Source organism: Macaca thibetana, chromosome 9 (assembly GCF_024542745.1).
Source record: "Macaca thibetana thibetana isolate TM-01 chromosome 9, ASM2454274v1, whole genome shotgun sequence".
Lineage (NCBI taxonomy): Eukaryota > Metazoa > Chordata > Mammalia > Primates > Cercopithecidae > Macaca > Macaca thibetana.
This window is the reverse complement of record NC_065586.1, coordinates 93,537,767-93,565,117: the sequence shown is the minus strand read 5'-3', so window position 1 is coordinate 93,565,117 and position 27,351 is coordinate 93,537,767. Positions and strand designations below refer to the sequence as shown.

At 50.2% G+C, this 27,351-nt stretch overlaps 2 protein-coding genes across 5 annotated transcripts in view; one reads left to right on the top strand and one right to left on the bottom strand.

The window, feature by feature from the left end:
• The window catches only part of UBTD1 (ubiquitin domain containing 1), a 63,755-nt gene extending 36,768 nt beyond the window's left edge, over nt 1–26,987 (bottom strand). The window contains exon 1 of one of the 2 annotated variants that reach the window (XM_050802942.1): nt 26,517–26,987. In XM_050802942.1, the coding sequence (XP_050658899.1) occupies nt 26,517–26,586 (70 nt within the window). In that variant the 5' untranslated portion in view covers nt 26,587–26,987. Of the gene's footprint in view, nt 1–21,606; nt 22,380–26,516 lie in introns of those variants that run through there. The other variant, XM_050802943.1, reaches the window with a different exon arrangement.
• The window catches only part of MMS19 (MMS19 homolog, cytosolic iron-sulfur assembly component), a 458,727-nt gene that overhangs the window by 391,378 nt on the left and 39,998 nt on the right, over nt 1–27,351 (top strand). The window contains exon 1 of one of the 3 annotated variants that reach the window (XM_050802865.1): nt 26,271–26,441. The exons of 1 other annotated variant lie outside the window; for it this stretch is intronic. The gene's annotated coding sequence lies outside the window, so the exon portion shown is untranslated. Of the gene's footprint in view, nt 1–26,270; nt 26,442–27,351 lie in introns of those variants that run through there. One more of the 3 variants, XM_050802864.1, reaches the window with a different exon arrangement.

The window sequence follows — 27,351 nt, the reverse complement described above, 5'->3', positions numbered from 1 at the left end:
GCCACACAGCAGCCCAGACAGACGACATTTCCCAGCCTTGCTTGCAGTCAGGGAGGCCATGTGACTATGCTGCACACATGCCATGGAGGACCAGGGCCTAGGGAAGGTGGGCGGGCCTCCTCCACGCCTTCTTCCCCCTCCATTGACTGGAGCCCAGACATAGCTGCAACCCAACTTCAACGATGCAAACAACAATGTCCTATGATGTGGCAGCAACTTCAAAAAAACAGGATCCCAGGTGACCAGAAGGAGCCGAGCTGCCCCCCTCACCTGGTCTGTTCATGTGGAGGACATCAGTACCATTACATGAGACAGAAAAACAAACTCCTCATTCTTTAAGCCACTGTATCATTAGGGCCCTTCAATGCAGCAGGACAGCTTTCCACAAAGAAATGTACCTGCCTTCATAGGGTGAGCAGAGCATCAATGAGACATAAGTCATCATCGTTCTCAAAAACCTGTCTGGTGCCTCCAGGAGGAATGGTAGATCCTGTTCCCAGCCAACCCCTAGGATTTGGGAGTATCAGGAAGACGGGGCTAGATGAAGGAGGTGTGCAAGTCAGGGTAAAAACTCTACGGGGGACCGGGCGTGGTGGCTCATGTCTGTAATCTCAGTGCTTTAGGAGGCTGAGGTGGGGTGGATTGCTTGAGTCCAAGAGTTCAAGACTAGCCTGGGCAACACAGTGAGACCCCCATCTCTATAAAAACATACAAAAATTAGCCATGGAGGGTGGCGCATGCCTGTGGTCCCAGCTACTCTGGAGCCTAAAGTGGGAGGATTGCCTGAGCCTGGGAGGTAGAGGCTGCGGTGAACCGTAATCGCGCCACTGCACTCCAGCCTGGGTGAGAGAGCGAGGAGCCCATAAGGAGCAGGGGCACTGTGATCAGGGTGGGAGGGCAGCCTCGGAGTCCATGGCAGGTTTAAAAGCCAAGTCCTGCTGCAAAAGAAGGGCGAAGGAACACAAAACCAAATGCACACAAATGTTCATTCTAGTCCCTCTTACGGGTCTCCCCACACTCATCCTGCTGGCTGTCATGGAGGCAGAATTGCAGAAAACGATAAATGGGGAAGGGGCATCATCTCACTGGCTCCAGCTGCCACAGAAGAAGCAGGAGCCAGGGAAGTCGGGTCTTCAGCACTCTCAGGAGGCTACAGAGACCAACAGTCCTGCCTTAATTCTGGGTCTGCTACACCCTGCACCACCTCAACTCTGAACTCTGGTGTCCACCAAGTTATACCCAAAGAAGGTACAGAGACAGAGGACAGATACTGCCCCCATCCCCAGCCCCTGGTGCCCAAATCATCTGCCCAACTATCCTGGCTCTACCAAGCTCAAGTCCCGGCCTGTCAGCTCTAGCACACCTTCTACAACCATCGCTTCATGTTGATGCCAGGTGCTGGGCTCAGTGCTAGCAAGGCAACAGTGGAGAAGACAGGCCTTGCAGAGAGGCCGCACAGACCAGGAGGAGTTGGGCTCTGGAGCCAAGCAGAAGAGGATTCTCATTCTGACCCCACCCCCAACTGGCCTGGTGGCCCTATCTATAAGCTTTAGTTCTCTAATCTGTACAATGCAGATGAATGATGCCACGTCACCAGGTGCTTGGAGAACACAACAGTCTGTGCCTGGAGCATGGAAGGCACTCCGCAAATGCCCATTTCCCTCTATTGCTCCCAGATGGCCACCTTGTTGACTTGCCACAATTCATGAAATTCCCACCTTCAGGGTGAAGGCACTGTCTATAAAATGTCCCAGTGAGGTAAGATGTCACTTCCTGCAAAAGACAATTCAGTGTTCTGGGCGGCTGGCGGGCAGCATCCAGAGCATCTGGTTAAGGCTCTGATGTGAAAGCTCCCAGGTGCAGGCAGGGGTGGCTCTCAAGTGGTATGGCTGCACAGGTCCGAAGGGGAAGGCATTATAAAGAAATACATCGTGTCAAGGACACCAAATCTTAAGGTCTAGAGATCTCCAGGTAGGCAGGGGAAAGAACGCTCAGGGATGCCTCAACAGAAGAGGAAAAGGAGAAAGTAGAAAAAGAAAGGAGTCAGGGAGATGAAAGCCTCTAATGGTAATGCAGGCAGGAGTGGCCAGGGTGGCCCTGGCCCTGCAGCTGTGGCCCTCCTCTGTGGCACTCAGCCATCACACCCTGGCTCCCTCCAGACCCCTCTTCCAAGCTGCTTTGTCTTATTCCTGGCACCAAATGGCTCCTACATGTCCATCCCCAACCTTACCTTCACTCACCAGCCAGGTACAATCTAAAGAGGAAGGAAGCTAAAAGCTCTGACTTGCTGTTTAGAGAGGGCTCTCAGAATCTTGCTCACAAAACATGCTAGAGGTCAGAAAGGAGGTGGAATGTGTTCAAGCAGCAAAATGACAAGATCAAGCATCTCTGGGGTTGTGTTTCCGGCCTGGTAACAAATTTGAGATGACCTGGGCAAGCCACACACCCTGTCTCTGATCTTCACCACTCTGTACGACAAGTCACCTGATTCAAATCCCAAGAGCTATATAACAGGAAAACTTTACCAAAAGGAAACAAACTTCTCAGGCAGAGCCAGTGAATGACAGACACAAAGGAAGCACACTCGGGCTCAGCTAAGTTCACAAAGAACAGAGGCAGCTGCTCTCATAGGGCCACGGTGTGGGCAATGAGACAGGGCACAGGCACCCGCTCCACAGAGAGAGAGGCCAAGGCAAGGATGGACTTTCTACTCACTCAGTGTGTTCAAAAGCTAGCCTCACCCAAAGAAAGTCTGGCTGAATGCCTGGCAAGGGTGCTAAGTGGAGCATCTCCACATTGGGTGGGCAGCTGGACATGACCTTTCAGGCTTTTCCAGCTCTGGTGCCCTGCCACAACACTCTGGAGTTGAAGAGGTAATCTCGTCTGTGTCTTGCACAGCTCAATTCCAATCACTGTCAGACATGCTCCTGCCACCTTCTGAGTTTTACAGACGGGCTCCCATCTAGATAAACTTGATGTTGTGGCAGGCACTCTGGGACCACCCCACACCTCTCTGTATCCGAAGCTAACCATATGGCCACAGAAAGTCAGTAAGGCAAAGAAAAAGTCAAAAGACAATCAGTCCAACGATGCAAACATCTGTAGTTCCAAGAAGCCCAGGGCCAGCTAGTTGGCAACAGCAGCACGAAACAGGTGTGCGCTATCCCTGAAGCCCATCCTAGTGCCAGCCTCCATGCCAGAGCCTGGCCAGGTGGGTGTGTGACCCACTCCAAAGGGGGCCAGGCACATACTGCTGCCCAGCTGCTGCTGGGGGAAATCTGGACCAAGCTCCATAGCTGGGGCTTCAGGGAGATCAGGGACCCGGAACACAGAGCTCCAGGATCTGGTGAGTCTGGAGACTGCTGCTCCCGTCTGCCTGAGAGCGGCCCTCCCAGCTTGATTTAGAAAAAGCCTCTACCAGGCTATGGCAGAAGGGCTTAACTTTTGCAGAGCTGGATCCCACTGGAGCCAGAGAGGTCATGGAAGGCCCTGCAGCGTGTGCCCCAGCTGACGCAAGAATCCCTGGGAACAAACCTCACCAACCCTGGAGGCTGGGCTCTCAGAGGCAACCCGTTCCCATGTCAGACTGCTCTCCTTTGGGAAAGGAGATCTCCCTTAGGGGGAACAGAAAAGTAACTTCCTGGAACTTCCACTCATGACTGCCAGGCATCCAAGCACCCAGAAGTGAACTCAAATGCCACTTCCTCAAGCGTGCCCTCCACCAGCCAGGGAGCTGCCCACCCAGCAGAGTCTTGCCTTACCAACCATCATTTGCATTGAGTTCATCACCCCTACCTGTGGAATGCAAGGTGGGTCCCAGGTGAGAAGACAAACAAAACAAAACACTCCAGATTAAATAACAAGGTTAGCATAGAACTCAGCATGATGTAGGCACTCACAGGCACTCGTGCTGGGGAGGCGAGACAGGAGCTGCCAGGTCCTGGGCCTCAGTCTCTGGCCCGGCTTCCCCAGCAGATCTCCCTCCTCTCTCCCTCCTGCCCTCCTAGTGGTCCTCTCTCTTTATAGCACATTGTGGAAGAGATATCTGCTATGGGAAAAAGGTCACAGCAGACAGTCACCAGCTACAGCCCGTGGAAGCCAGACTCTGAGCACTTGCTGGCCAGCTTAGCAGCTCCGGACAGTGTCCTGGACACGGTCTCTCTTTCTCCTAGAAAGGGAAAACACCTCCTCACCCCACAAGGGCAGAAACCGGGGTGGCCACTTGCTTCTTTCCCTTTCTCTCTCCAGTTGTGCCCTTGCCCAGAGGAGGCATCTTTCTCTAATTCACCCAAAGGTGTCACACGGACCAGCAGGCAGCCCTGGCCAGGGGTGGGGACACGTGAGACAAGCATGGCTCCCTCAGCCCCAGCCTCCAGGTGTCAGCGTAGGTGTCTCTTTTTCAGGGAAGGCTTCCTGACCCTCCACTCCAAAATAATTCATTTCTCCTAACCCATAATTCTCTCCCAGTACCCTGTTCTTACCTTTGTAGTATGTGTTACATTTTGATTACCTGAGTACCATCTGTTTCCCCATTACTCTGTGGGACCTCAGAGCGAAGGACTGAGGGAAGGACCGTATCTGTTTTGCTCAGCTGCACACCCAGGATCAAGCACGGGGCGGGGCATGGAGAAACTCAATGCACGTCTGGGCTTTATGCAGACAGACGCTTCAGATTAGCCTTGAACCAGGAGGACCTCCAGGACCACAAAACACTTTCATTTCGACAAAGCCATTGGGTCAGCCACCCAGAGCCCCATGAGGGTTTGATCCAACTGAGACAAAGCAGGTAGGACAGGTGAGAAACAGTATCCACCATCACTGACTACCAGCCAGGTGCCAGGCATTATCCCACATAATCACCACAGCTACATGATAGGGTAGGTACTACCACCATCTATGTAACAGATGAAGGAACTGAGACATTTAGAGGTTAAGGAATACTACCACAAAGCAGTAGAGCTGGGATTTAAACTTTGCCATGGTCTGAGCCAAACCTGTGATCTTAACCACTAAGCTACAAGGTCCCAGTTAGCAAACCAGTGGTGTTTAGTGCACCTGCCCCAAGCCCCAAGTCCCTGGGTCTTTTGATGCCCTATATAGTATGCACCATCCTCAGAGACCTCCAGTAAATACCTGCAGGGCTGTGGGAGACAGAATGACAGGACACATACAGTCTCTTGTTGGGAAACAGTTCCTTAACCTTTTAAAGCACATACCCCCTTTTAATCAATATATAGGCTTCCCATATACACCCCCACCTAAAACTGCTATGCCTTACTTGAGAATTACTGTAATATCAGGCAAGATTTTGTCCAAGTCCACTTTCTTCAATTGCTTACATTTAAAATATATATATATTTTTCCAAATCTAAAATGAGATTATGATCCTGAATATGCTTTTCAAATTTCACACTTGCCCCAATCCCCAGAGACTGTGATTCATTCTCCCTCTCTCTTCCCAATTGACAATCACTACTTATGGACAATAATAGCACACAAAAGGTTTACCACAAAGAGCAGAAATGTTCCCTGTCAATACAGAATGTGTAGAACAGGCATCTCGGGCATTTCAAGCACGCTCAGGAGAGAATGGAATATGATCTAAGTGGAAAGATCATCAGAGAAAAGTCAAGATTAGGCTATTATTTATTCTTCTGTAGCCCCTTATTTGCAAGGATAATGTCGATGAAGTTTGTTTTTTTTTTTTTTCCTTTGAGACGGAGTTTCGCTCTTGTTGCCCAGGCTGCAGTGCAGTGGCATGATCTCGGCTCACTGCAACCTCCGCCTCCTGGGTTCAAGCAATTCTCCTGCCTCAGCCTCCTGAGCAGCCGGGATTACAGGCATGTGCCACCACACCCGGCTAATTTTGTATTTTTAGTAGAGATGGGGTTTCTCCATGTTGGTCAGGCTGGTCTTGAACTCCCAACCTCAGGTGATCTGCCTGCCTCGGCCTCCCAAAGTGCTGGGATTACAGGTGTGAGCCGCCGCGCCCAGCTGATGAAGTTCTTAAAGCTTTACGGAAGACTATAAAATGGGATGCTGGTAGGGGGACTCCAAGCAAAGATAAATACTACAACCTCTACCATCCAAAAGTTCTTTTTGTTGTTTGGGGTACAGAGAAAGGAGAATAAAGGATGGCTCTGAGAATGACATCATGAGGCTCCTTTGAGCACATTATTATTTGCAACTGGCAACTGGAGAAAAGGAGAACTTGAAGTTCAAGTGGGCTCCGGAGATGCCTGGTCCGTGGCCCTCTCCTTCTCTAGTGGTTAGGAGAGTGCCCTGGGAGACAGACTGATACAGGTTCTGGTCTGGTTCTGCCACTTACTCATGGATGATGTTGGGCAAATTACGCAACCTCTCTGGGCCTCTGTGTCCCTTGCTGTGAGAGGATGATCATACAACTTACTTCATCGAGTTACTACAAAGATTAAACGAGATAATACATGGAAAAGGTTTGGTACTACGTCTGGAAAACATAAAGAGAACATGGGAGGTACTTCTAAGTGTTAGCCTTATTGTGCTTATTTCTCTCCTTGTTTCCCAACAGAAATTCAGGCAGCTGGAAGGGCAGTCTGGCAACCCTCTCATTCTCATTTCCTATTTATTGCCACAAGTGACATAACTCTCCAGTCAAGGACAAGAACAGCTGGACAGGCCAGGGAGATGCACAGCTGCGGCACTTTAGAAAAAATAATGCTCCAAGGGGTCTGAGACCCCTTCCAACCCCTGTGATTGGAAACGAGCGGGCAGGAGAAGACAAAAGCTGGCTTGGGGTGGAAGAGAGCAGGCAGCTCTGCCAGAGGCTCCATGGAGGGAAAATGAACAGAAATAGCCAAACGGGCTGGAGGGCAAGGAAGACACACATAGAAGCCAGGCCTTCCTGGAGAAAGGAAGCTGCAGGTGAGCTGGAGGCAGCCTCGGATGGGTAGGCATGGCTCATACAGGAAAAGTGGGATGTGAACTGCGGAGGACAGCGGGCTGTGTTCTTGGGGAGGGCAGCTAGGAAGAAGGAACCAGGCTGCCAGGCAGTCCTGGATGGAGCAAGGTCCGCACCAAACAGGAAGGAAGCCACACATTCTCCCCTGTTGACCTCAGGTCCTCACCTCAACCCTCCACTGGTTCCCCCAGCTCTGTGGGCCCCAGGAGGCAGCCAGTACTCCAGTCTCTGCCATCATCTACTGTCCCCATCCGGGTCCTCTTCCCTAGGCCAGCAGCAAAACAGGATGCAGGTTTCAGCACTCCCCACTTTCCTGGTATCTTTGAAACAAGTGCTCCAGGATTTTCTCTCTGGGAAACAGGCCAACAAGGCTAACACCATTCTCAGAGCAGCCCCTCCAGTTCCACACTAGGAAGTAAATGCAATGTGTCTGTCCCCACTCAACCACATCCCCTATGGCCTCTTTGCTTGCCCAGGAAGGAGCCACCTGCCTCCTGCCTCAGCCCTGCTGCTGGTCTCCACACACACAGCACCACCAGGGGATCTCACAAGCCAGTGTGGGTGAAGGGATCCTAGGCCTACGCGGTCATTCCTAGACCCTCAGACACGAGGCCTGGGCACTGCTGTTCTCTACTCACCCCCAGGGACAGGGAACACGGTTGGCAGCAGGGTCACCAGCCCGAGATGCCCAGGAGATGGGTTGTGGTGGAGCCAGTGTCCAGTCGCATCCCAGGGCCAGAAAAGCAGTCTCCCTGATCCCGTGGAGGGGCACCGGGCAGCGCCATGCCATGAGCGACCGCGGTCATAAGGCTGCCTGCATCCGCACGAGACTTTCCTGTGCACAGAGCCCTCTGACATGCACAACCTCAGCCTTTCCCCACACCTCAGCAAGGGGACTGGGCAGAGACTGTCCCCACGTTGAAGATGAGGGAGCTGAGGCGACTTGGCCACTGTCACGGCTGCTGAGAGGCAGAGCTGGTGGGCCCAGGACCCATTCTCCAGCAGCTCCTCCTCTACCCGGGGACTTCCCTTCCTGCTGTAAATGTCTCCAGATCTCTCCCCCCTCAGCCACCACCAGCAGGCTCTCCAGCGGCGCTCCACTCCTCTGGCTGCCCAACTCTCTCCTTCCTCAAGCCAGGTTGTGCCAGGCCCCTCCCCAGTGCCCCTATCACTGGACCCTTGATCTGCTTTAGCCAGACTGTCGCCAAAGTTCGGGACCTCCTTGAAAGGATCGTCCATACCCCTTGCACTTCCATTCCTGACCCTCCCCTGCTGCCTGGAGTGCCACCAGCCTCCCAGGTGGTCTCCCTGTCTTCTATCCCGCCCTACCCCTTTCCCAGCTTCCCCTGCCATCCTTGGAGTCCAGCAATGCCCTCCCAGGTGCCCTGACTCTCCCTGGTCACAGGTTCCCTGTGGCTCCTCACACCTCCACAGCCCTGCCCTGCAGTCAGCATCCGAGAGGCCATTCAGGCCGCACGTCCTACTGCCCTCCCTTCCCTGCACCCTGGCTTTGGTGCAGGTTGGTCCCCTCTCCCCCCAGTTGTCAAGGCGTGGCTCTCCAGTGTCCACAGAACAGCATCCCCTGACTGTAGGAGATGCGAGGAGATGGGAGATGGGTTTTTTTTTTTTTTTTTTGAGACGGAGTCACTCTGTCACCCAGGCTGGAGTGCAGTGGCACGATCTCAGCTGCAACCTCCGCCTCCCGGGTTCATGCCATTCTCCTGCCTCAGCCTCCCGAGTAGCTGGGACTACAGGCACCCGCCACCATGCCCGGCTAATTTTTTATACTTTTAGTAGAGACGGGGTTTCACCATGTTAGCCAGGATGGTCTCGATCTCCTGACCTCATGATCTGCCCGCCTCAGCCTCCCAAAGTGCTGAGATTACAGGCATGAGCCACTGCGCCCAGCCGAGGAGATGGGTTTCTAATGCCTGCCCTACCCAAAGCCCTGAAAGGGGCAGCCTCCCAGTCAACGAGGTCCAGTCCCGCACTAGCTGCCTGTGACCCAGAGAAGCCATTCACGGAGGCACTGGTGTGTTCAACCATGGCACATGCTGACATGTAAGAGGAGAAGCCTGGGTCCTCTGTAAGAGAGGGGACAGGAGCAGATGCTCAGACAAAAGCAGAGAGGCCACACAGCTCCCCAAAGACAGGGCCGCCTCCACTCCTGCCTGCCTTCCAGCCCCAGCTCCCAGGAGGCCAGGCTGCCCTGCTAAAATCCTTCCAACAAAGCCCCTTTCTCCTGAGCGAACCTGGAGGGGCTCCTGCTGACACCAGGCTTGGGGAGCCCCTGTCCCCTGACGGTCTGACAGCCCCAGCTGGAAAAGCCATGCATTTGGCAATAGGCAGGCTCTGCTGAGGGTCACTTCTTTCACTGTCTCCTTATGTGGCTATTAAATGTTCCACATAAACCCAGTTTCCTCCCTGGGACCAGAGCTCCTCATCAAAGCCTCAAGGAGCACCCGGCTTTGTGCTGCCAAAGTTCCCCTGTTCGGAGCTGCCTCTGATCTGCATGGTATCAGGAGTGGCTCCTGCCAGACCTGTTTCATCACGTGTGACCCCATCCCCTGGGTGGAGCTGAGCAGACTGAGGGTAGAGATGTGACACAGGTTGTGCCAACCAGACTCTCTCTCTCCCATGGGAATATGGACTTTGGACTGGGAGATCTCAGTACTTCTGAGTGTGGCTGGGACTGTGTGGGCTCAGGAGGGGGAAGCCAGACTGCAGAGAAGTGAAGGAAGCTCAAAGAGAAGCAGAGCTGAGAGAGAAGGGAGAATCTAACAAGGTTTTTCTAATCCCTACTTAAGGCCAGGCAGCAACCCTGCCTGTGGGGTCCTGAGTGCCCCCGAAGCCCTATCATAAATCACCCTTTTTGCTTAAGCTGGATTCAGTTGGTTTGTTACTTGCAATCAAGGAGTTCTAACACAGCTGGGATCTCCCTTGTGCTTCTCTGCTTCTCCAGGAATACAAAGCTGGCGCTCTACAAATACTTGCTGAATGAAGAAAAACTGGCCCCACATTCTGGCTTTCCTATATCTGCCAAAGGCACCACTGTGCTCGACAAATACTCTTTCTATAAAATGTGTAATTCAGCCTCAGGCAACTTAAATTAAATGCTCTTTCCTTGCCTGAAATGTATTAAATCCTCATTTTCATCTCTTCTTTGGGGCAAACCAGTGCTAAAAAGAAAGGCAGGCAGGAGTAGACAGAAAAAGAAACAGCCCTTCAACATGCAGGCCAGCAAGTCCAACTGCATCTGCAAACTGTGCCACTGCCTGGCTGCCTCAACGCCAGAAGACTCTGCCCTGAGATCTGTCCCTATGCCACACCCCCAGGCTACCCAAGATGCCCATCAATGCCTCCAAAGGTCACAGAGCTTGCAACCCTGCTTATGTGTTATTTATGCCAGATCCTACGCATGAGGCCAGACTCTCTGAAAGAAATCTCAGAGGATGAGCTTGCTCAGTGATTTTCAAACTGTGTGCTCTGTAGGACCCCAGGACATACGTGGAACCCTCTGGGGGGTCATTCTCTCCAGCTTCAACCAGCGCAGTACCCGGTTGGTTGTATATATCAAGCTACCTTGTAAGCTTACCCCAGAAAGGGTTCAAGTAGCTTTGAAAAACGGTACAAGGACGGGCGCGGTGGCTCACGCCTGTAATCCCAGCACTTTGGGAGGCCGAGGCAGGCGGATCACGAGGTCATGAGATCGAGACCATCCTGGCTAACACAGTGAAACCCCATCTCTACCAAAAATTAAAAAAAAAAATTAGCCGGGCGAGGTGGCGGGCACCTGTAGTCCCAGCTACTCGGGAGGCTGAGGCAGGAGAATGGTGTGAACCCGGGAGGCAGAGGTTGCAGTGAGTCAAGACCATACCACTGCACTCTAGCCTGGGCAATAGGGCGAGACTCTGTCTCAAAAAAAAAAAAAAAAACCCAGAAAAAAGGAAAACGGTACAAAATTCCCCTCCCAGACCAACTCCTTCATCACTCAGATGAGGAACCAGAGATTCATGGGCTTATACAGACAGGGCAATGAAGATAAGACGACCTTGCCCTGGTTCCTCGGGGCTCCTGACCACACCCCCACTGGATGAGTGCTGAATCTGAGGTGACCCTGCCTGCATCAGCGGAAGGGCGATGCTAACCGGCCTGAACAACGTGGAGCTGTCCTGATGCTAGTCCTCCGCTATATATAGTTTCTCCCTGAAATGACCTCATGCAGCAGCAAAGGTTTGTGGTGTGGCAAAACCTGCTGTGTCCCCAAAACTCTAGGGGAGGAGAACTGCTTCAGAAACTGGGCGGTAAATGGAAAAGAGAGGAATTTGGGGGATGGGGAGGTATGAGGGTGGCAGGTGGGGAACCAGCTTTTGAGACAACTCAGGAGAAATTCTTTCTCTGAGCCCCCGGGGCAGCAGTGGAGAACGGTAAACCTGAGACTCGCACGCAGTGGGTAATGAAAGAGTCCCAAGTCTGGTGTGGTAAAGCCACTGCTTCGTCCTAGGCTCCCGTCCTGCCTGCTCACAGATGTCGGGTACCTCTTTTCAAACAACGACATCCATCTGCACCCCTTGAGCAAGAACCAACAGTGGTTCCCTTTGACCAAGTGTCCCCATATACTATTCGATACCTTCCATAATCTCGGTGGACACAATATATTTTATCTTAATGCCTTAAAAAAAAAAAAGGAAAAGAAAAGAAAAAGAGGCCGGGTGCAATGGCTCACACCCGTAATCCCAGCACTTTGGGAAGCTGAGGTGGGAGGAGTGCTTGAGGCCAGGAGTTTGAGACCAGCCTGGGCAACACGGCGAGACCCCATCTCTATAAAAAATACAGAAATTAGTCTGCACCTGTAGTCTTAGGTACTCAGGAGCTGGGGTGGGAGGATCACTTGAGTGCAGGAGTTCAAGGCTGGAGTGAGCCATAATAGCTCCACTGCACTCCAGCCTGGGCAACAGAATAAGACCCTATCTCTAAATAAAAAGAAACAGGCAGGTAAACACCAAATGAGAATGGAGACTCTGTCTGGGCAGTAGGAGTACAAAGATTTTCTTCTTTGAGCTTTCTCATATCGTTCACGTTTTTTACATGAGCACACTTTACTTTTACAATAAAGAAGGCTGTACTGCTTGCTTCTCTCCAACTTGCACCACTTCCTCAAATCACTAATCCTTCTACAAAGTATGCCCACTCATTCCCAAAATCTTTCTTATCCCAATCCCCCAAGGAGCAACCTGAGTACCACCACCACCCTCAGAAATCTTCCCATCTGTAACTCGAGTTCACAGGGACCTCTCTCATCCCAACTCTTTTTAAAAGGGTCTACACATTGCCTTTGTCTCAACTTGTCTACACTGTATGACTTAGCACTTGTCTACATGCTATCTTGTTTGAAGTGGTATTGCACCTTTATTTGTCTTTGCTTCCTCTCCCAAGTAGACCATAAGCCATCTGGATGATGAGATATACTTGTATCATATGTGCACACACATTTGCAGGAATGAGGCAGGGTGGAATTGTAGAAAGGGCACAGGAAAGGGAGTCAGATTTCCTGGATCGGATACCAGCACCACCTCTGTGCAGAGCAGACCACAGACAGTGGCTTGACCCCTCTGAACCAGTCCCAAGTTCTTCCAGCTGAATTCCCCAGCAATACCAATTCCCTTCCCCTAAAAGGCAAGGAAGGATTCTGTGCAAGCCTGCCAACCTCATGAGTTTTGAAAAAGAGATAATCTCTAGAATTGAGGCCCCGGGTACAGCCTACAAAAGGGGTCCCCATCCATCCCTACCCAAAAACTAGAACCAGAGGGTGGGCCAGACACGTGAAGGACAGGGCCTTTGGGTGGAAGTCTCTCCTTGCACACTTGCTCTGGGCTACGGCCCATCACAGACAAATGCCCAAGGAATGGTACTGTCAAAAGCAGCGGGCTGAACACTTCTGTCCAGGGCTGTAGAAAAAGTGCTTGGTGCTCACTGACGGATCAGACATCTAGGCCTTGAATATTCCATGGGACATGTGTCACAGCAGGACACAGCTAGGCTCAGCTGCAAAACAGGAGGCATCAGCTGCAGACTAAAGGCCCAGTGTAGCTTTGCTTTTGCCTACTGACCCCAAAGACTGGCCCATCCTGCCCCTAGGAAGAGAGCATAAATAACAGTGCATACACCATGTGGGTTTCTAAGAAATGCCATTCAGGCCTTACAAAAAGTCATAATAGCAATAAGTTATGGCCAAATAAGGCCTCCTGTCTCCTCAGTAGCCAGACATGGACCAGGCAACAATAAGACTATCACACCAAGCCAGACCTAAATGAGCTCTTGGCTCTGTGGATCTGATATGAGAGTAGAGGGGAAAAGGGCAAAGAGGAAACAGAGGAGTAAGCCTGGGCTGTAAATACACAGTGCAAAGCACTGCTGTCCCCCCTGGAACTGCCTCCTCAGCTCCCCTGGACCCCTTAGCTCTGTGTGTTATGGATCTGCTGCCTCAGCCAGGGGGGGTGGGGGCATGTGGAAATAGGTTTGGAAAAAATAAAAACCACTCCAGTATTATTCAGTCCATCACTCTGAACTCCTTGAGGAGATGAACTGACTCTCCATGCTGCGTTCCCCTCCCCTAACACAGTGCCTGGGATAAGGCCAATGTAGTAAATATTGAGAGGCAGTTTCTCATAGTGGCTAAGGTGTAAGCCCCCAGGATACAACTCCCAGGATTCAAACAGCAGCCCCTCCACTGTCACGAGCAAGTGTCTCGACACTCCCCCACAGCCTCAGTTTCCTCATTTGTAAAATGGACATAAATTAGGCCTGCCCTTACGGAGTAGATGTGAAAACTGTAAACAGTGATGTCAAGAATCCAGCAGGGTGCCCACCATACACATGGTAGGAGATTAATAAATGATACTGATTTCAGTGATGGCAATTCCTGGAGCTGCTGTGAAGGCTCGGGAAATGAAATGCTCATCCATGTGACAGTCTATTTTGGGGGAACAGAGCGCATTCACTAAGTTTAAAAAAAAAAAAATCAATGCCATGTGTAGTATCCCATATAACAGAGGACAGTGTGGTCTGTGTCCCAGACACTGTGTGGGGGGTGGGAAGAGGAGGAAGGACGGACAAATCCATGAAGGTTGTCACAAAGTGCACTTTCGGGCACATTCGGATATATAGTGCAAGAACTGGCAGAAGTAGTCTATTTGCTAATCATGAATGGCAGTGATATCAGTAAACCAGCAATACCTGTTTAGGGCCCAGGGAGTCCTCTGTTGAAGTTGACAGTGAGGTGGGTATTGCATGGAAGGAACCTGAGACTGATAACCCAAATATTTCATTCTCACTGTGTGTCCCCCAACCCCTGCACACACAGTTAACATCACTGAACCTCTCCCCTAAAGGAGAATCTCTACCTCAGTGGACTATCAGGAGGATTAGATGAGATGTGTGTGAGTACCTACTACAGTGCCTGCTGCACAGTCAGTGTGCAATCAGTAGCAGTATACAAGAAATCGAACAGCAATTTTGAATCTAGGCATGCAGGGATGCTCATCAAGTGTGAAAGAGGCTCTGATGTGGACGTTTATCAGCAGCGTCTTGGAAGTTCACAGAGGAGGTATCTGCGGCTCACAATATGTATCAGAGAAATGCACAAAGCTCCAGGAAGGAAGCCCTGGGGACTCAGAGGTGTTCTGCCAAGCTGAAGATGGGCCATCACAAACAGAGGGCACTCACAGCCTTGACCTACTGGCAAAAAATGTTTCCATCTCTGTGGAGATAGCCTAGAAAAGTAGCCTCTGGTTGTTGCTGAGATCAGCAAGAGTTGTATGTAGGGTGTGTTGCAAATGATTTGTTACTAATGAGAGTTGATTCAAGCGGATTCAAGGCTATCTCTATGATAATCACACTATCTTGCAACTTGCTTCAGATTTGCCTTCCTGACTGAATGGGTCAAACAGTAGATAACCCAGGACACAATGAAGAAGTCAAGTTTTGCATATGAACTTCACTGGCTATGTATCTCAATGTGGGGGAAGTATAAGGCTGGGGCAGCTGTCTTTAACAGAGCATCAAGCATGGTGAGAATAGTAAAAATAATAACTAATGCTTACTGAGTAGGTAATATGTCCCAGGCACCATTCTCAAGACCTGATGTGCAGTAACTCATCTAATTCTTATGACAACCCTATGGAGTAGATACTGTTATCTCCATTTCACAGATAAGAAAACTGAGGCCTCAAAATTCCAAATAACTTGCCCAAGGTTATATAGCTAATGAGTTGGAGGAGCTAGGATAATAAAATGCAAATTGGTACTAAATGAATAAAACATTTGTCATAACCACCTGTCACCAAAGGAAAACTATCTTATAGATATTCTCTTTGACAGACCTCAGATTTTGCAAATCAAAGGAAATTCATGGCTGGGCAAGGTGGCTCATGCCTGTAATCCCAACACTTTGGGAGGCTGAGGTGGGTGGACCACTTGAGGCCAGGAGTTCGAGACCAGCCTGGACAACATGTTGAACATGTTGAAACCCCATCTCTACTAAAAATACAAAAAAATGAGCTGGGTATGGTGGCAGTAATCCCAGCTACTCGGGAGGCTGAGGCACAAGAGTCACTTGAACCCAGGAGGCAGAGGTTGCAGTAAGATCACACCACTGCACTCCAGCCTGGGCAACAGTGAGCTCTGTCTCAAAGGAAAAAAAAAAAAAAAAAAAAAAGGCCAGGCACAGCATGGTGGCTCACGCCTGTCATCCCAGCACTTTGGGAGGCCGACGCGGGCAGATCACGAGGTCAGGAGTTCAAGACCAGCATGGCCAACATAGTGAAACCCCGTCTTTCCTAAAAATACAAAAAAATTAGCTGAGTGTGGTAGTACGCACCTATAATCCCAGCTACTCAGGAGGCTGAGGCAGGAGAATCGCTTGAACCCAGAAGGCGGAAGTTGCAGTGAGCTGAGATCGTGCCATTGCACTCCAGCCTGGGCAACAGAGCAAGACTCCGTTTCAGGGTGGGCGAAAAAAAAGGAAATTCATGGCCAGCCCTTGTGATTGCACTCTGACTCCAGGGGATGAGCCAGAAGGTGACCAGAACAGAAGGTGACCAGGCAGGACTAGGGAGGCTATACTTGCTCCTCCTAAAAGTTGGGGTGGAACAATGGTCAGTACAATATAAGTCATCAGTGGAACAACGAGCTTTGCGTTGTTCCCCATCTAAGCATCCCCTGTGCCGTGTGTGGGCACTGTGCTGATCACATCACATATACGATCACATTTCATGCTTGACTACTCTAAACGATGTACGTTTACCCCATTTTACAGATGCAGAAACTGAGGCTCTGCAAAGACAGTAGTGGAACCCCTTCCCTTTCCATGGCTTCTGCCACTTATTCAGTCAATAACCTTGAGTATCTTAACATCCTCACCAAGTCTCAGTGTCCTCATCTATAAAACGGGAAAAATGAGTCCTGTCTTGCCTATCTAACAGGATGGCTGAGGAGATCAAATGATATATAATACTTGAGACAGCATTTTGAAAACCACAAAATGCTGAGCAAAGCAAGAGATCGTTAATCTTATTAATTACAAAGAGTGACACCTGATTCTGCAAGCACTTTGCTAACATGACTGTGCCTCTTTTCCTTCGGGAATTTGGGAATAATTCAAAGTTTGCAGAGCGAGGACACTCTTTTCTTCAAGTCCCTGGCATCTGGGTGTTGGAAAGCGGAGGTTTGCTCTGGGAGAAGGAGGAGGAAACAATAATATTTGCATTCTACTTGTGTTTCTCTTTAGGAACACAATCTTGGCTGAGATTCTATTGCCTCCAGCACACCCAGCCCTCAAACAACATTCAACGCATATTTATTGAGCACCTACTATGTTCCAAGCACTTTGATCCAAGATGAGGGACTCACATGACTTCTAGGTGTGGAGGTGGTAGTCTTGGGGTGGGGAAGTTAGAGGAGGAAGGGACAGCAATGGGAAAGGAAGGCAGTGGCTATAGTCCTTGGAGTTTTGCAGACTTTATAGCTGACCTACCAGCTTCTTTCCATGGGGGTGGGGTGGAAGCTGGTCAGGGCTCACAGCACAATGGAATGAGCTGTGAGCACTGGAATGAATCAACGTCCTCAGGCTGAGTTCCAGCTCTGCCTCTTAGCATCATAACCACTGGCAATCCATTCACTTTCCTGGCCATCAGGTTTCCCATATGTAAAATAGGTAGGCATGTTCCCATAGGTAAAATAGGGAGAATCAAATAAGATGATGTTTGTGAAGGGATCCAGCAAGGGGGTGCCTAAAGGTGCTCAACAATAAACTCATTAAAAAACTAAACTAAACTAAACTAAAAAAGTGTTCCCTTCTTCCCATTCTCATGAGGATAAACTATACACTGGCCCAAAGCGTGGGCTCTGAGATCAGACACCTGGGTTCCAGTCCTGGCTCTGCAGTTTACAAGCTGTGCGGCCTTAGGCAGCAGACATTACCCTTCTACGGCTCAGCTTCTTCATCTGTGAAAAGGTGATAATAGAATCCACCCATAGGGTGGTTGTGAGGATTAACCCAAATACTGCACATGATGCTCCTAGTACACGGCAAACACCCTGCAAAGGTGAGCTGCTGCTAATTACATCTCTCTGAGCCTTTAAAAACAGCAAAACTCCAAGTGCGCAGGCTGGCAACTAAGATTCAGGCTACTTGGTTAGTGACTGGCTGCCTAGGCACCATTCACCCTTTGCTCCTGGTCCCAAGCCTTCCAGAGGAAAAAGGTACAAATGACGAGTCATCCCTGTCCCCTCAGTCTCCCTCCCCATACCTTGCTGAAGGTGTTCTAGCCCCTTTCCTGCCAGGTTCCTCATTTTTTTTCTCTTTTTTTTTTGAGACGCAGTCTTGCTCTGTCATCAGGCTGGAGTGCAGTGGTGTGATCTCGGCTCACTGCAACCTCCGTCTCTCACGTTCAAGCGATTCTCCTGCCTCAGCCTCCTGAGTAGCTGGGATTACAGGCACGTGCCACCATGCCCGGCTAATTTTTTGTATTTTTAGTAGAGACAGGGTTTCACCATGTTGATCAGGCTGGTCTCGAACTCCTGACCTCGTGATCTGCCCAGCTCGGCCTCCCAAAGTGCTGGGATTACAGGCATGAGCCACTGTGCCTAGCCAATTTTTTTTTTTTTTTTTTTAATAGAGACGAGGTCTCACTATGCTGCCCAGGTTGGTCTTGAACTCCTGGCCTCAAGCAATCCTCCTGCTTTGGTCTCCCAAAGTGCTGGGATTATAGGTGTGGGCCACCATGCCCAGCCTCTATGCACAATTCTAACACACTCAGATGTCTGTTTTCCCAGAGATTTGGAGGGACTGCTCTTTGAGCCCAGCATAAATGATCACTACATGATAAACCACTTCACACCCATTAGGATGGCCATTATAAAACCAAACCAAACCAAATCAACAAAAAGCAGAAAACAACAAGTGTTGGAGAAGATGTAGAGAAACAGGAACCCTCGCACCCTGTTAGTGAAAATATAAAATGGTGCAGCTGCTGAGGAAAGTGGTATGGGGGGTTATTCAAAAAATTAAAAATAGAATTACCATTTGATCCAGAAATTCTACCTCTGGGTATATACACAAAATAACTGAAAGCAGAGACTCAGAGAGCATTCACCTTTTGCTCCTGGTTTGCATACCCATGTTCACAGCAGCATTATTTACAATAGTCAAAAGGTGGAAGCAACCCAGGGGTCCCATCAACAGAGGAATGAATAAGCAAAATGTGGTGGATACATACAATGGAATATCACTCAGCCTTAAAAAGGAAGGACATTCTGACACATGCTACACCATGGAAACTTGACATTATGCTAAGTGAAACAAGCCAGCCACAAAAGGAGAAATACTACATGATTCCACTCATACGAGGTATCCAGAGTAGTCAAACTCTAAGACAGAGAGCAAAATATCAGTTGCCAGAGGCTGGGGGGAGGAAGAAATGGGTAGTGCTTAATGGGTAAAGAGTTTCAGTTGGGTAAAATGAAAAAGTTCTGGAGATGGGTACTGGTGATGGTTGTACAACAGTAAGTACAAAGAATGTACTCATGCTACAAAACTATAGACTGAAAAATTTGCTGTTACAAGTAAATTTTACATCATATCTAGGTAACCACACTTAAAAAAAAAAAAAAAGTAAAGAAAAAAAGAGAAGTGACTACTGTCTACCAGGCAGAAGACAGAGCAATGATTGTAGGTAGAAACATGAAACCCCAAAGCACAACAGCTGGGAACCACGTAGTTTGGGGCCCACTGCTCTAGAGTCTCACAAGCCCGGTGGCCTCACACTATTATAAGCACAGTAACTGATCGGGTAGGAGTGGCTCTTCCCACTCAGAGCCTTGAACAGGATTTAAGAGCCTTCCTGCAGCGCCAGTGTTGCTACATGGAACCTTGAGGCAGGGCAATCCCAGAATGGGCTCTCCCCCAGCAATTTCCCTCTGCCTACCACTAGTTCCCTCCCCCACCCCAGCTCTCCTCTTTGGGAGGTAACACTTTTGAGAGAAGGAACCTTTTGTGTTCCCACCCTCACCAAGCAGGCGCTCTGTACATACCGTTATGAACTCAACAACCCCTAGTCCCAAACCAGAGGTTCTTTCCGAGCTGTATGTTAATATTTTGTTCAGAAGCATATCATTCATTTCAGAAAGATTTCCATCCAAAAATAGTTTTTAAACATTTCTTTTATAGTTTTGCTCCTTAAAAAGAGTAAGCTTCAATGAGTAAGTTGGAAAAATCACTGGCTATGGCTTTTGTGTGTAAAAATCCTGGTAGCTTGGAATAATAGAAACTTTCCAAGTTCACAAAGTCTCTTTTTATCCAGGGTCTCGCTTTAATCTTACAACCTCTCTGAGAGGTGAGCAGGGTGGCAGTCATTCCATTGCACAAATGGGGAAACTGAGGCTCAAAGAGATCAAGAGGCTTGTCCAAAGTCACACAAACAACTAGGAAGGAACAGAGACCCCAGGCTTCATTTTCCACCAATGCCAGATGAAACTCTGGGTTGCGACCTCATATCTGAGCACACTGTATAGCCATGAAAGTAATTTTATTTTATTTTTTTTTTTTTTTTGAGACGGAGTCTCGCTCTGTCGCCCAGGCTGGAGTGCAGTGGCCTGATCTCAGCTCACTGCAAGCTCCGCTTCCCGGGTTTACGCCATTCTCCTGCCTCAGCCTCCCGAGTAGCTGGGACTACAGGCGCCCGCCACCTCGCCCGGCTAGTTTTTTGTATTTTTTAGTAGAGACGGGGTTTCACCATGTTAGCCAGGATGGTCTCGATCTCCTGACCTTGTGATCCGCCCGTCTCGGCCTCCCAAAGTGCTGGGATTACAGGCTTGAGCCACCGCGCCCGGCGAAAGTAATTTTAAAACCACCATTAGCTTATTTTATCTCCACAGTATCTCTCTGAAGTAAACTGGAAATATTATCTTTTTAAAATGGAGGATCAACTGAGCAAGAAACAAATGACCTGCCCAAGATTACCACTCAAGAAAGTGACAGAGACTAGACCTCCTCTCTTTTGAATACACTTGACCTCGACCACTTCCCTACAATATCTTGACCTCTGCACACTCACAACTTACAGGAGCCCATGCAGTTTTTATGTAGGTTGCACCATGTTTCTGTGAACTAGGCAGGGGATAGACATACCTTTGTTCTCTTTCTAATGGCTGGGCAAGAAAAAAGAGATTATAGAAATCTTTAGGTTCCTTTTCAGCTCCAAAATTCTATGATTCTAAAAATTCTCCAGCAAGTTGATGGGTAAGAGAGGCCTGGAATCCACATCACCTGATTTCCTGACTTGTAGTCTATTAGGCCACCCTATCCCTGCCCTGCCAGCTAAGGACTACAAACATCATGTGTGCCTGGGAGAGGGGGTCCACTCTGACATAGGTGCACACATAAAATGCCAAGAAGGTGCTACTGCCTGGTTAGGACCCCAATAGCGAGCTTCACTTTGCCCTCCTGCTTCAGCCCTGGTATCTCCCAGCAAGAGGCTCACATACCACAGGAATCATATGTATCCCAGGTATCTGATATATACCCAAGCCTGGGGCAAGAGAGAAGCCAGTCCCAGAGAAAGAACACCACTCTGAGGTTGCAGTTTAAGTCCCTTCATTAAGATATCTGCCTTAACACCCATCTAAGGTAGAAGATCAATCAGATGTGTTCATTTATGCTTTTCTATAGACTTCCCCAACTCTAGTTTTATCCAACAAATATTTACCAGGCATTGCTCTTGGTATCACAGAGTGAACAAATAAAAATATCTGACCACATGGAGCAAGGGGAGAGAGCCAAAGTCAGAGGATGACACAGGCAATGGAGCAAAACAAAACAGGAAAAGGAGGTAGATAATGCTGAGAGCAGGTGGTAGAGGGAAGGGGATCATTTTAAATGAAATGGCCTGGGAGGGTTTGACTCCTTAAATAGGAGACTGGGACAAGGAGAGAGAGGGACCCATTCAGATATCAGGGGGTTGAACAAGGCAATGGAGAGCATGAGATGGCTTAAGAAAGGTAAGCAGGTGAAAATCATATCATATCTTGCAGACCAACATAAGGACTCTTGAATGAGATGGGGTGTCATAAGAAGGCTTAGAGCAAAGGAGTAATGAAATCTGACTTACAGTTTAGAGCATCACGCTGGCTGCTGGGATGGAAATACTCTGTCGGGAGACAAGGGAGGAAGCAGGAAGGTCAGTTCATAGGCCAGTGGTAGCTTAGACCAGGATGAAAGTGGTGGAGATGGTCAGAGTCAGGTTCAGGACATATTTAAGGCAAAGCCAACAGGATTTATTGGGATGTGAGGTATGAGCGAAAGGGAGAAGTCAGGGACGACTAGAATTTGAGGGGCCTCAGCAACTGGAAGTATGAAATCATCACGAACTGGGATGGGAAAGACTTTGGGAGGTACAGGGATGGGATGGGGGTTCATTCTGTTGTGGACATGTTAAACTGAGAAGGCTTTTAGACAGCAAGTGTGGTGAGCAGGCAGCAGAATATCCAAGGTTGAAGTTGGAGAGAATGGGCTGAAATTATAAATGTGGGAGGAGTCACCAGCACATATAATACTACATAATTCTATGTATGATCATGTGTAATTTGCATGACTATGTGTTTACTGTCTGCCCCCTGCAAGACTGTAAGCTCCATGTGGCCAAGGACCATGTCTGTTCACAGCCAGCAGGGTGCTTGGCACTCAGTAAATATTTACTGAGCAAATGGAGAAGTTGCCCAATTACTCTCTCAAGAATAGCCACACAGCCCACACAAGAAGCAGACTCTCTCGCAACCACAGTGCCAAGCCCAACCAGCCCCAAACAGGGCCCTGGGTCTGTCCACCCCAAGCTTGAGATTCCAGAATGTAAGTGGATACGCCTGGCACATCACAGAGTCAGATATTTGGGTTTCAGCCCTGCCACATTCTCAAAGGGTGGAGCTGGGCAAGAGATGTGCCTGTTCTACCACCTCTACCTCTCCCTGGAGTGGCTGGGGGACTGGCTGCTTCACCCAATTCATGGACAGAGATATTTATCTACCTACTGTCTATGTATGGGGTGGCAAGTTCCCCCACCAAAGGAGTAAATCCCCAAGTATCCTCTGAAGCACACAAGAACCACCCAGCACCTGAAGGAGAGGAACACAGACCTACTGGCGATGCATGAAGAGTAACAATCCAAACAAAATTTTCAAGGCTGGGTGCAGTGGCTCACACCAGTAATCCCAGCACTTTGGGAAGCCAAGGTAAGAAGATTACTTGAAGCCAGGAGTTTGAGACCAGCTGGGGCCACATAGCAAGACCCCATCTCTACAAAAAAATAAAAAGTTAGCTGGGCGTGGTGGTGCACACCTGTAGACCTAGCTACTGGGGAGACTGAGGGGAGAGGATCACTCGAGCTCAGGAGTTAACGGCTGCAGGGAGCTATAACTGCACCACCATACTCCAGTCTGGGCGAGAGAACAAGACCCTATCACTCAAAAAAAAAAAAATATATATATATATATATATATATGTGAGTGATAATCACAAAATTTGATGAGACGAGAGGACATCTCCCTTCTTCCTAAGGCAAGAATCCCTGACCAGAGAGTATTGTGTCTCTGCTTTACCTACCAAGTGACTAAGAAGACAAACTAAGGACAAAGGGTGACATTAGAAGGCATAAAGATTTCACCTCAATAACTTTCTAGCTTTAAACATCTGCCTTTGTGAAGATTATAAAACAGCTCTAATGATCTTGTATAACCCTCCCTCTTTCTGAATATTGAAAGAGTGACCCAGAAAGGCTTGATGACTTGGCCAGGGTCACTGAGTTATAGGCCCAGGACTAGAACTCAGGTCCTAGCTCCCTGTTGAGGCTTTCTTCCCATTACATTAGTGCCAAAGGAAGGTAAGAGTTACAGCGGCACTGGGGGAGTTTTAGGCATTAGTCTTATAACATAAAACTATGTCCTTGTCAAAGGAAAAGCCACAGATGTTACAGGAATGCCAGGTGCACTGTGGAGTTAAGAAGGATTCCTTGCCTTGTACCAAATTTGTCACCTACAGAGTTCCCCTCGGCTTTGGACTTTATGAATAAAGCTATTCATAGTAGGACACACAGAACTAAAGCAATGATAAACTAGCAGGTAAAAAAAAATGCAGATATATGAAAAATGCAGATGGTAGGATAAAGTTGAGTTAGCTTTCTAAAATCAACAAATACTGAGTGCTACCTCTGTACAACTCATTGTGTTAAGTGCTGAATGTGTGTGCGTGAGGCTATATGAGTGAGACATATACACAAGGATAAGACAGAACCCAGGTCTTCGAGGCTTGCAATGTAGTTGCTGATAAAAGACTCTAAACATCAAAGACACGACTAATAATACGGAGTACATAATTGTTAAGTAAGTGGCATAGATAATGTGTCTGCAGGAGTTCTCAGAAGGAGCAATCACTTCCACCGGGTGTGTGTGGTGGGGTGCGGAGGGAGGGGGAAATGGCAGACTTGTCAGGCAAGGTGCTTCAAACAAGACACGGCACTTGAAGTGAACCCAAGGGATGAAACACTCTCAATAAGAAGGAAATGGCACGAGCAAACACTGGTGGTCTTAATGTCAGAGAAGGGAAAGAAATTAGGACTTAAAAGGAACGGCCTTGACAGTTAAAGTACTTGTAGGAGTGGGAAAGTGCAGAAAGGTGTTTGTTGTTGTTGTTGTTGTTTTGGGTTTTTTTGAGATGGAGTCTCGCTCTGTCACCCAGGCTGGAGTGCAGTGGCGCAATCTGGGCTCACTACAACCTCTGCCTTCCAGTTCAAGCAATTCTCCCTGCCTCAGCCTCCTGAGCAGCTGGGATTACCGGCGCCTGCCACCACGCCTGGCTAATTTTTATATTTTTAGTAGAGACAGGGTTTTGCCATGTTGGCCAGGCTGGTCTCCAACTCCTGACCTCAGGTGATCTGCCTGCCTTGGCCTCCCAAAGTGCTGGATTACAGGTGTGAGCCACCATGCCTGGCCAAGTACAGAAATATTTTGAACACAGAACTATAAAATCTGGAAGAAGTTATTTTAGCAAATGTCTTCTGAGGGGACAACTGTGTGTAGGACTGGATAATGACTGAAGATGAAGTTGCCTTTGGGGGGTACCTCACTTCAGCCTGAGACAAGGGTTGACTTGAGGTGAGAAGGGTATGAAGTGGGGTGGCAAGGGACAGGTTCGCAAGACCTGCGGAAGGAAGAGCCAGCAGACCCCAGGGACTGGCTGGCTTCGAGGCAGGTGACAAGGAAGCAGAGAAAGTCATGAGAGAGAGAGCTCTTCACAGCCTAAAGTTAGGCAGCTGGAAGAACATGAGTAAAGAAGGAAAGCTGCTGGACAGGGAACAATACAGAGCCTGATTTTAGAAGTGTCAAATCTGGGAAAATCTACATCGCAGTGTCCAGTGGCCATCTAGAGATGGGGTTCTGGGGTTCAAGAGAGAAGAGCTGAAGATTAAGCATAGGGGTCTTCCCAATGGACAAAGAGTTGTGAGACTAAACAAGATTTCTCTGGGAGGGAGTGTAATGAGAGAAAAAACAGAATGTCAAACTGAAGCACCAGTGCGCCCCCCACCTAGAAGCTGATGGTGGAAAGGGGTGTTTAGAATGGAAAACCAAGACAGTCTGATGCCAAGAAAGGAAGGGGGAGAATGTCTCATGGGAGAGAGTTGTCAACAGCAAAAAATGCTGCTAAATCAATTATGGGGACTGAACACACATTTGTTGAACAAATGAATGAATGAAAGCAAGCCAGTCCTTGGTTTTGAGTCATCTCTCCTCAGTCAGAAGAATGGGCAGAGTTACCTTCAGACAAAAGAATTTCAATAAGTTTTACTCCATCCTTCCCATAAAAACACATTTCTTCCTCCACAAGTCATCCTGTCCACCACGCAGACATCCTTCCCTGCTTCCCCTGGTTCCCTCATCTTCCTTCCCCGTTTCCGCAACCCAAGCAACACACCTTCGGTGTCAAGGGAGACAGGAAACTCCAACTAGAGTTTCCACTTCATTAACAACTCTGCCTGTGGCTCCTCTTACATAAGGGGATATGTGGCAATGGGGTGGGAGAGGAGGCTGAGTTCTAGCCCCAGCTGTGCTCCTAACTAGCTGTGTGACTTTGGACAAGGTGCTCAACCTCTTGGGATCTGGGCTTTGACATGGAGAGGAGGACAAAGATCCATCTGGAATCCAGATAAGTTTTGAAGGTCCCTTTGAGCTCTCAAGTCTACGATTTTATTCCCAGCAGGTCCTTGCAACACCCTCAAAGAAGGAAGTGAGTGTAAGACCCAGAAAAATGACCGACAGACCTCTTTCCGGGGCGAAATGCCAGGGCAGGCGGGGTGTACCATGAAAGTGAGAAAGCGTTGTCCCGGCCTCGACAATCACCAGCGAGCGATCTCACTCCCACAGCTAGGAAGGATCTCAACAATTCCGAGGGTGACTCTCACCCCGCACCCCATCTTTTATAGACTCCCAGACGACCGAGAGGCTCTAAAAACCCCTGCGGGAAAAATAAAGATTTCTTTCCCAGAGTCCTGCGCTGCTTTGCAAGTCGGATTCCGGCAGACACGATCTGCAGCCCGATAATGACACAGTCTTTGGAAGGAGCGACTGTTCTCGCCCCGCTCGCTCCAAGTTCTGGGGACGCCTGGCTGCCCGCGCCGTGCCCCGACGAGCCGGTGTCCGACCCCGGCCGGAGCTGCCAGGCCAGCGGCGCCCTCGCCCCGGGCCCTCCCCCCAATCCGTCGGCCCGCTGCGGTCTCCAAACATTTCCTGCCCCCACCCCCACCAGGAGCTTCCCAGTTGGAGAGAGTTGGTCGCGCAGCCGGCTCAGTGCTCGCAGTTGCCCCAACTCAGCTCGCCCGGCGCTGGGGAGCGGCCCCGTCTGGTTGCGGAGCAGGCTATCGGGGAAACCCAAGCGCCAGCACCAGTGGGGAGTCTATCGGTAAGCCTAGAGCTCGGCCGAGGAGGGGGACAACTGGCGGGGTGCCCGAGGCCCTGCTCCCTTCCCCGTCGTTACCTGCTCGCTTGCGGGGGTGTCCCGGGGCTGCCGGCCTCTCCCGCCGCTGTCTCCCCACGCAGTTGCCCATGCTGGCTCCTCAGCCAGTCCCCATGCACCGGAGGCGGCGAGGTGGTCGGCTGCTCCGCGCTCCTGCCCCGGACGGCGGCGTCCCGGGTCAACGGCTCCGGCCGCCCGGCATCTGGCGCTCCCCGATCTCCCCCCGGGGGCGCGCTCAGCCCCGGCGCTGGCTCCGCCAAAACTTTGCGGGCCAGGGGAGAGAGGGAGGTGGCAGACTCCCTAGCACAGTCCCAGGTGGCCGGGCCAGGGGGGCCCGCGACGGTGCCCGGCCGGAGACCAGCTCCGCTGGAGGGGCGGAGAGAGGGGGCGGGCACCGCCGCAGCTACTCCCGGTCGCTCGGGGCTCCAGGCAGGGGCCGGCCCCCTGGAGCCTGTCACTCACCTGCCTAACCCCGCCCCAGGCCGGCCCCGCTCCCCACCGCCGGCTCGCGGTGCCCGCGCCGCCGCCACCACCCGCCCCAGGTGCGCATGTGACCGACAGCACCGCCCCCTCGGGCTGGGCCTGATTTTCTCATTGGCTTCCCCCGTGGTGCGTACCGCCCCTCTCCCCACCCAGCCAGGTGCCCGCCCCGCCGCCCGTCTCCCGGGGAGCCGGGCCGGGAATTATTCGCCCTCAATGGCCTCCGGCTGCGTGCCCAGCAGCCGCCTTCCCTCTCGGTGCCGCCGCCCCATTCCAGGCCCCGCCCCTCCCTGGAACTGCCTGGCTAGAAGCCGGTAGGCACGTGACCCGGTGCGCCCCGCCCCCTTGGCCTTCTCCCCGCGATTGCCTCGGGAGG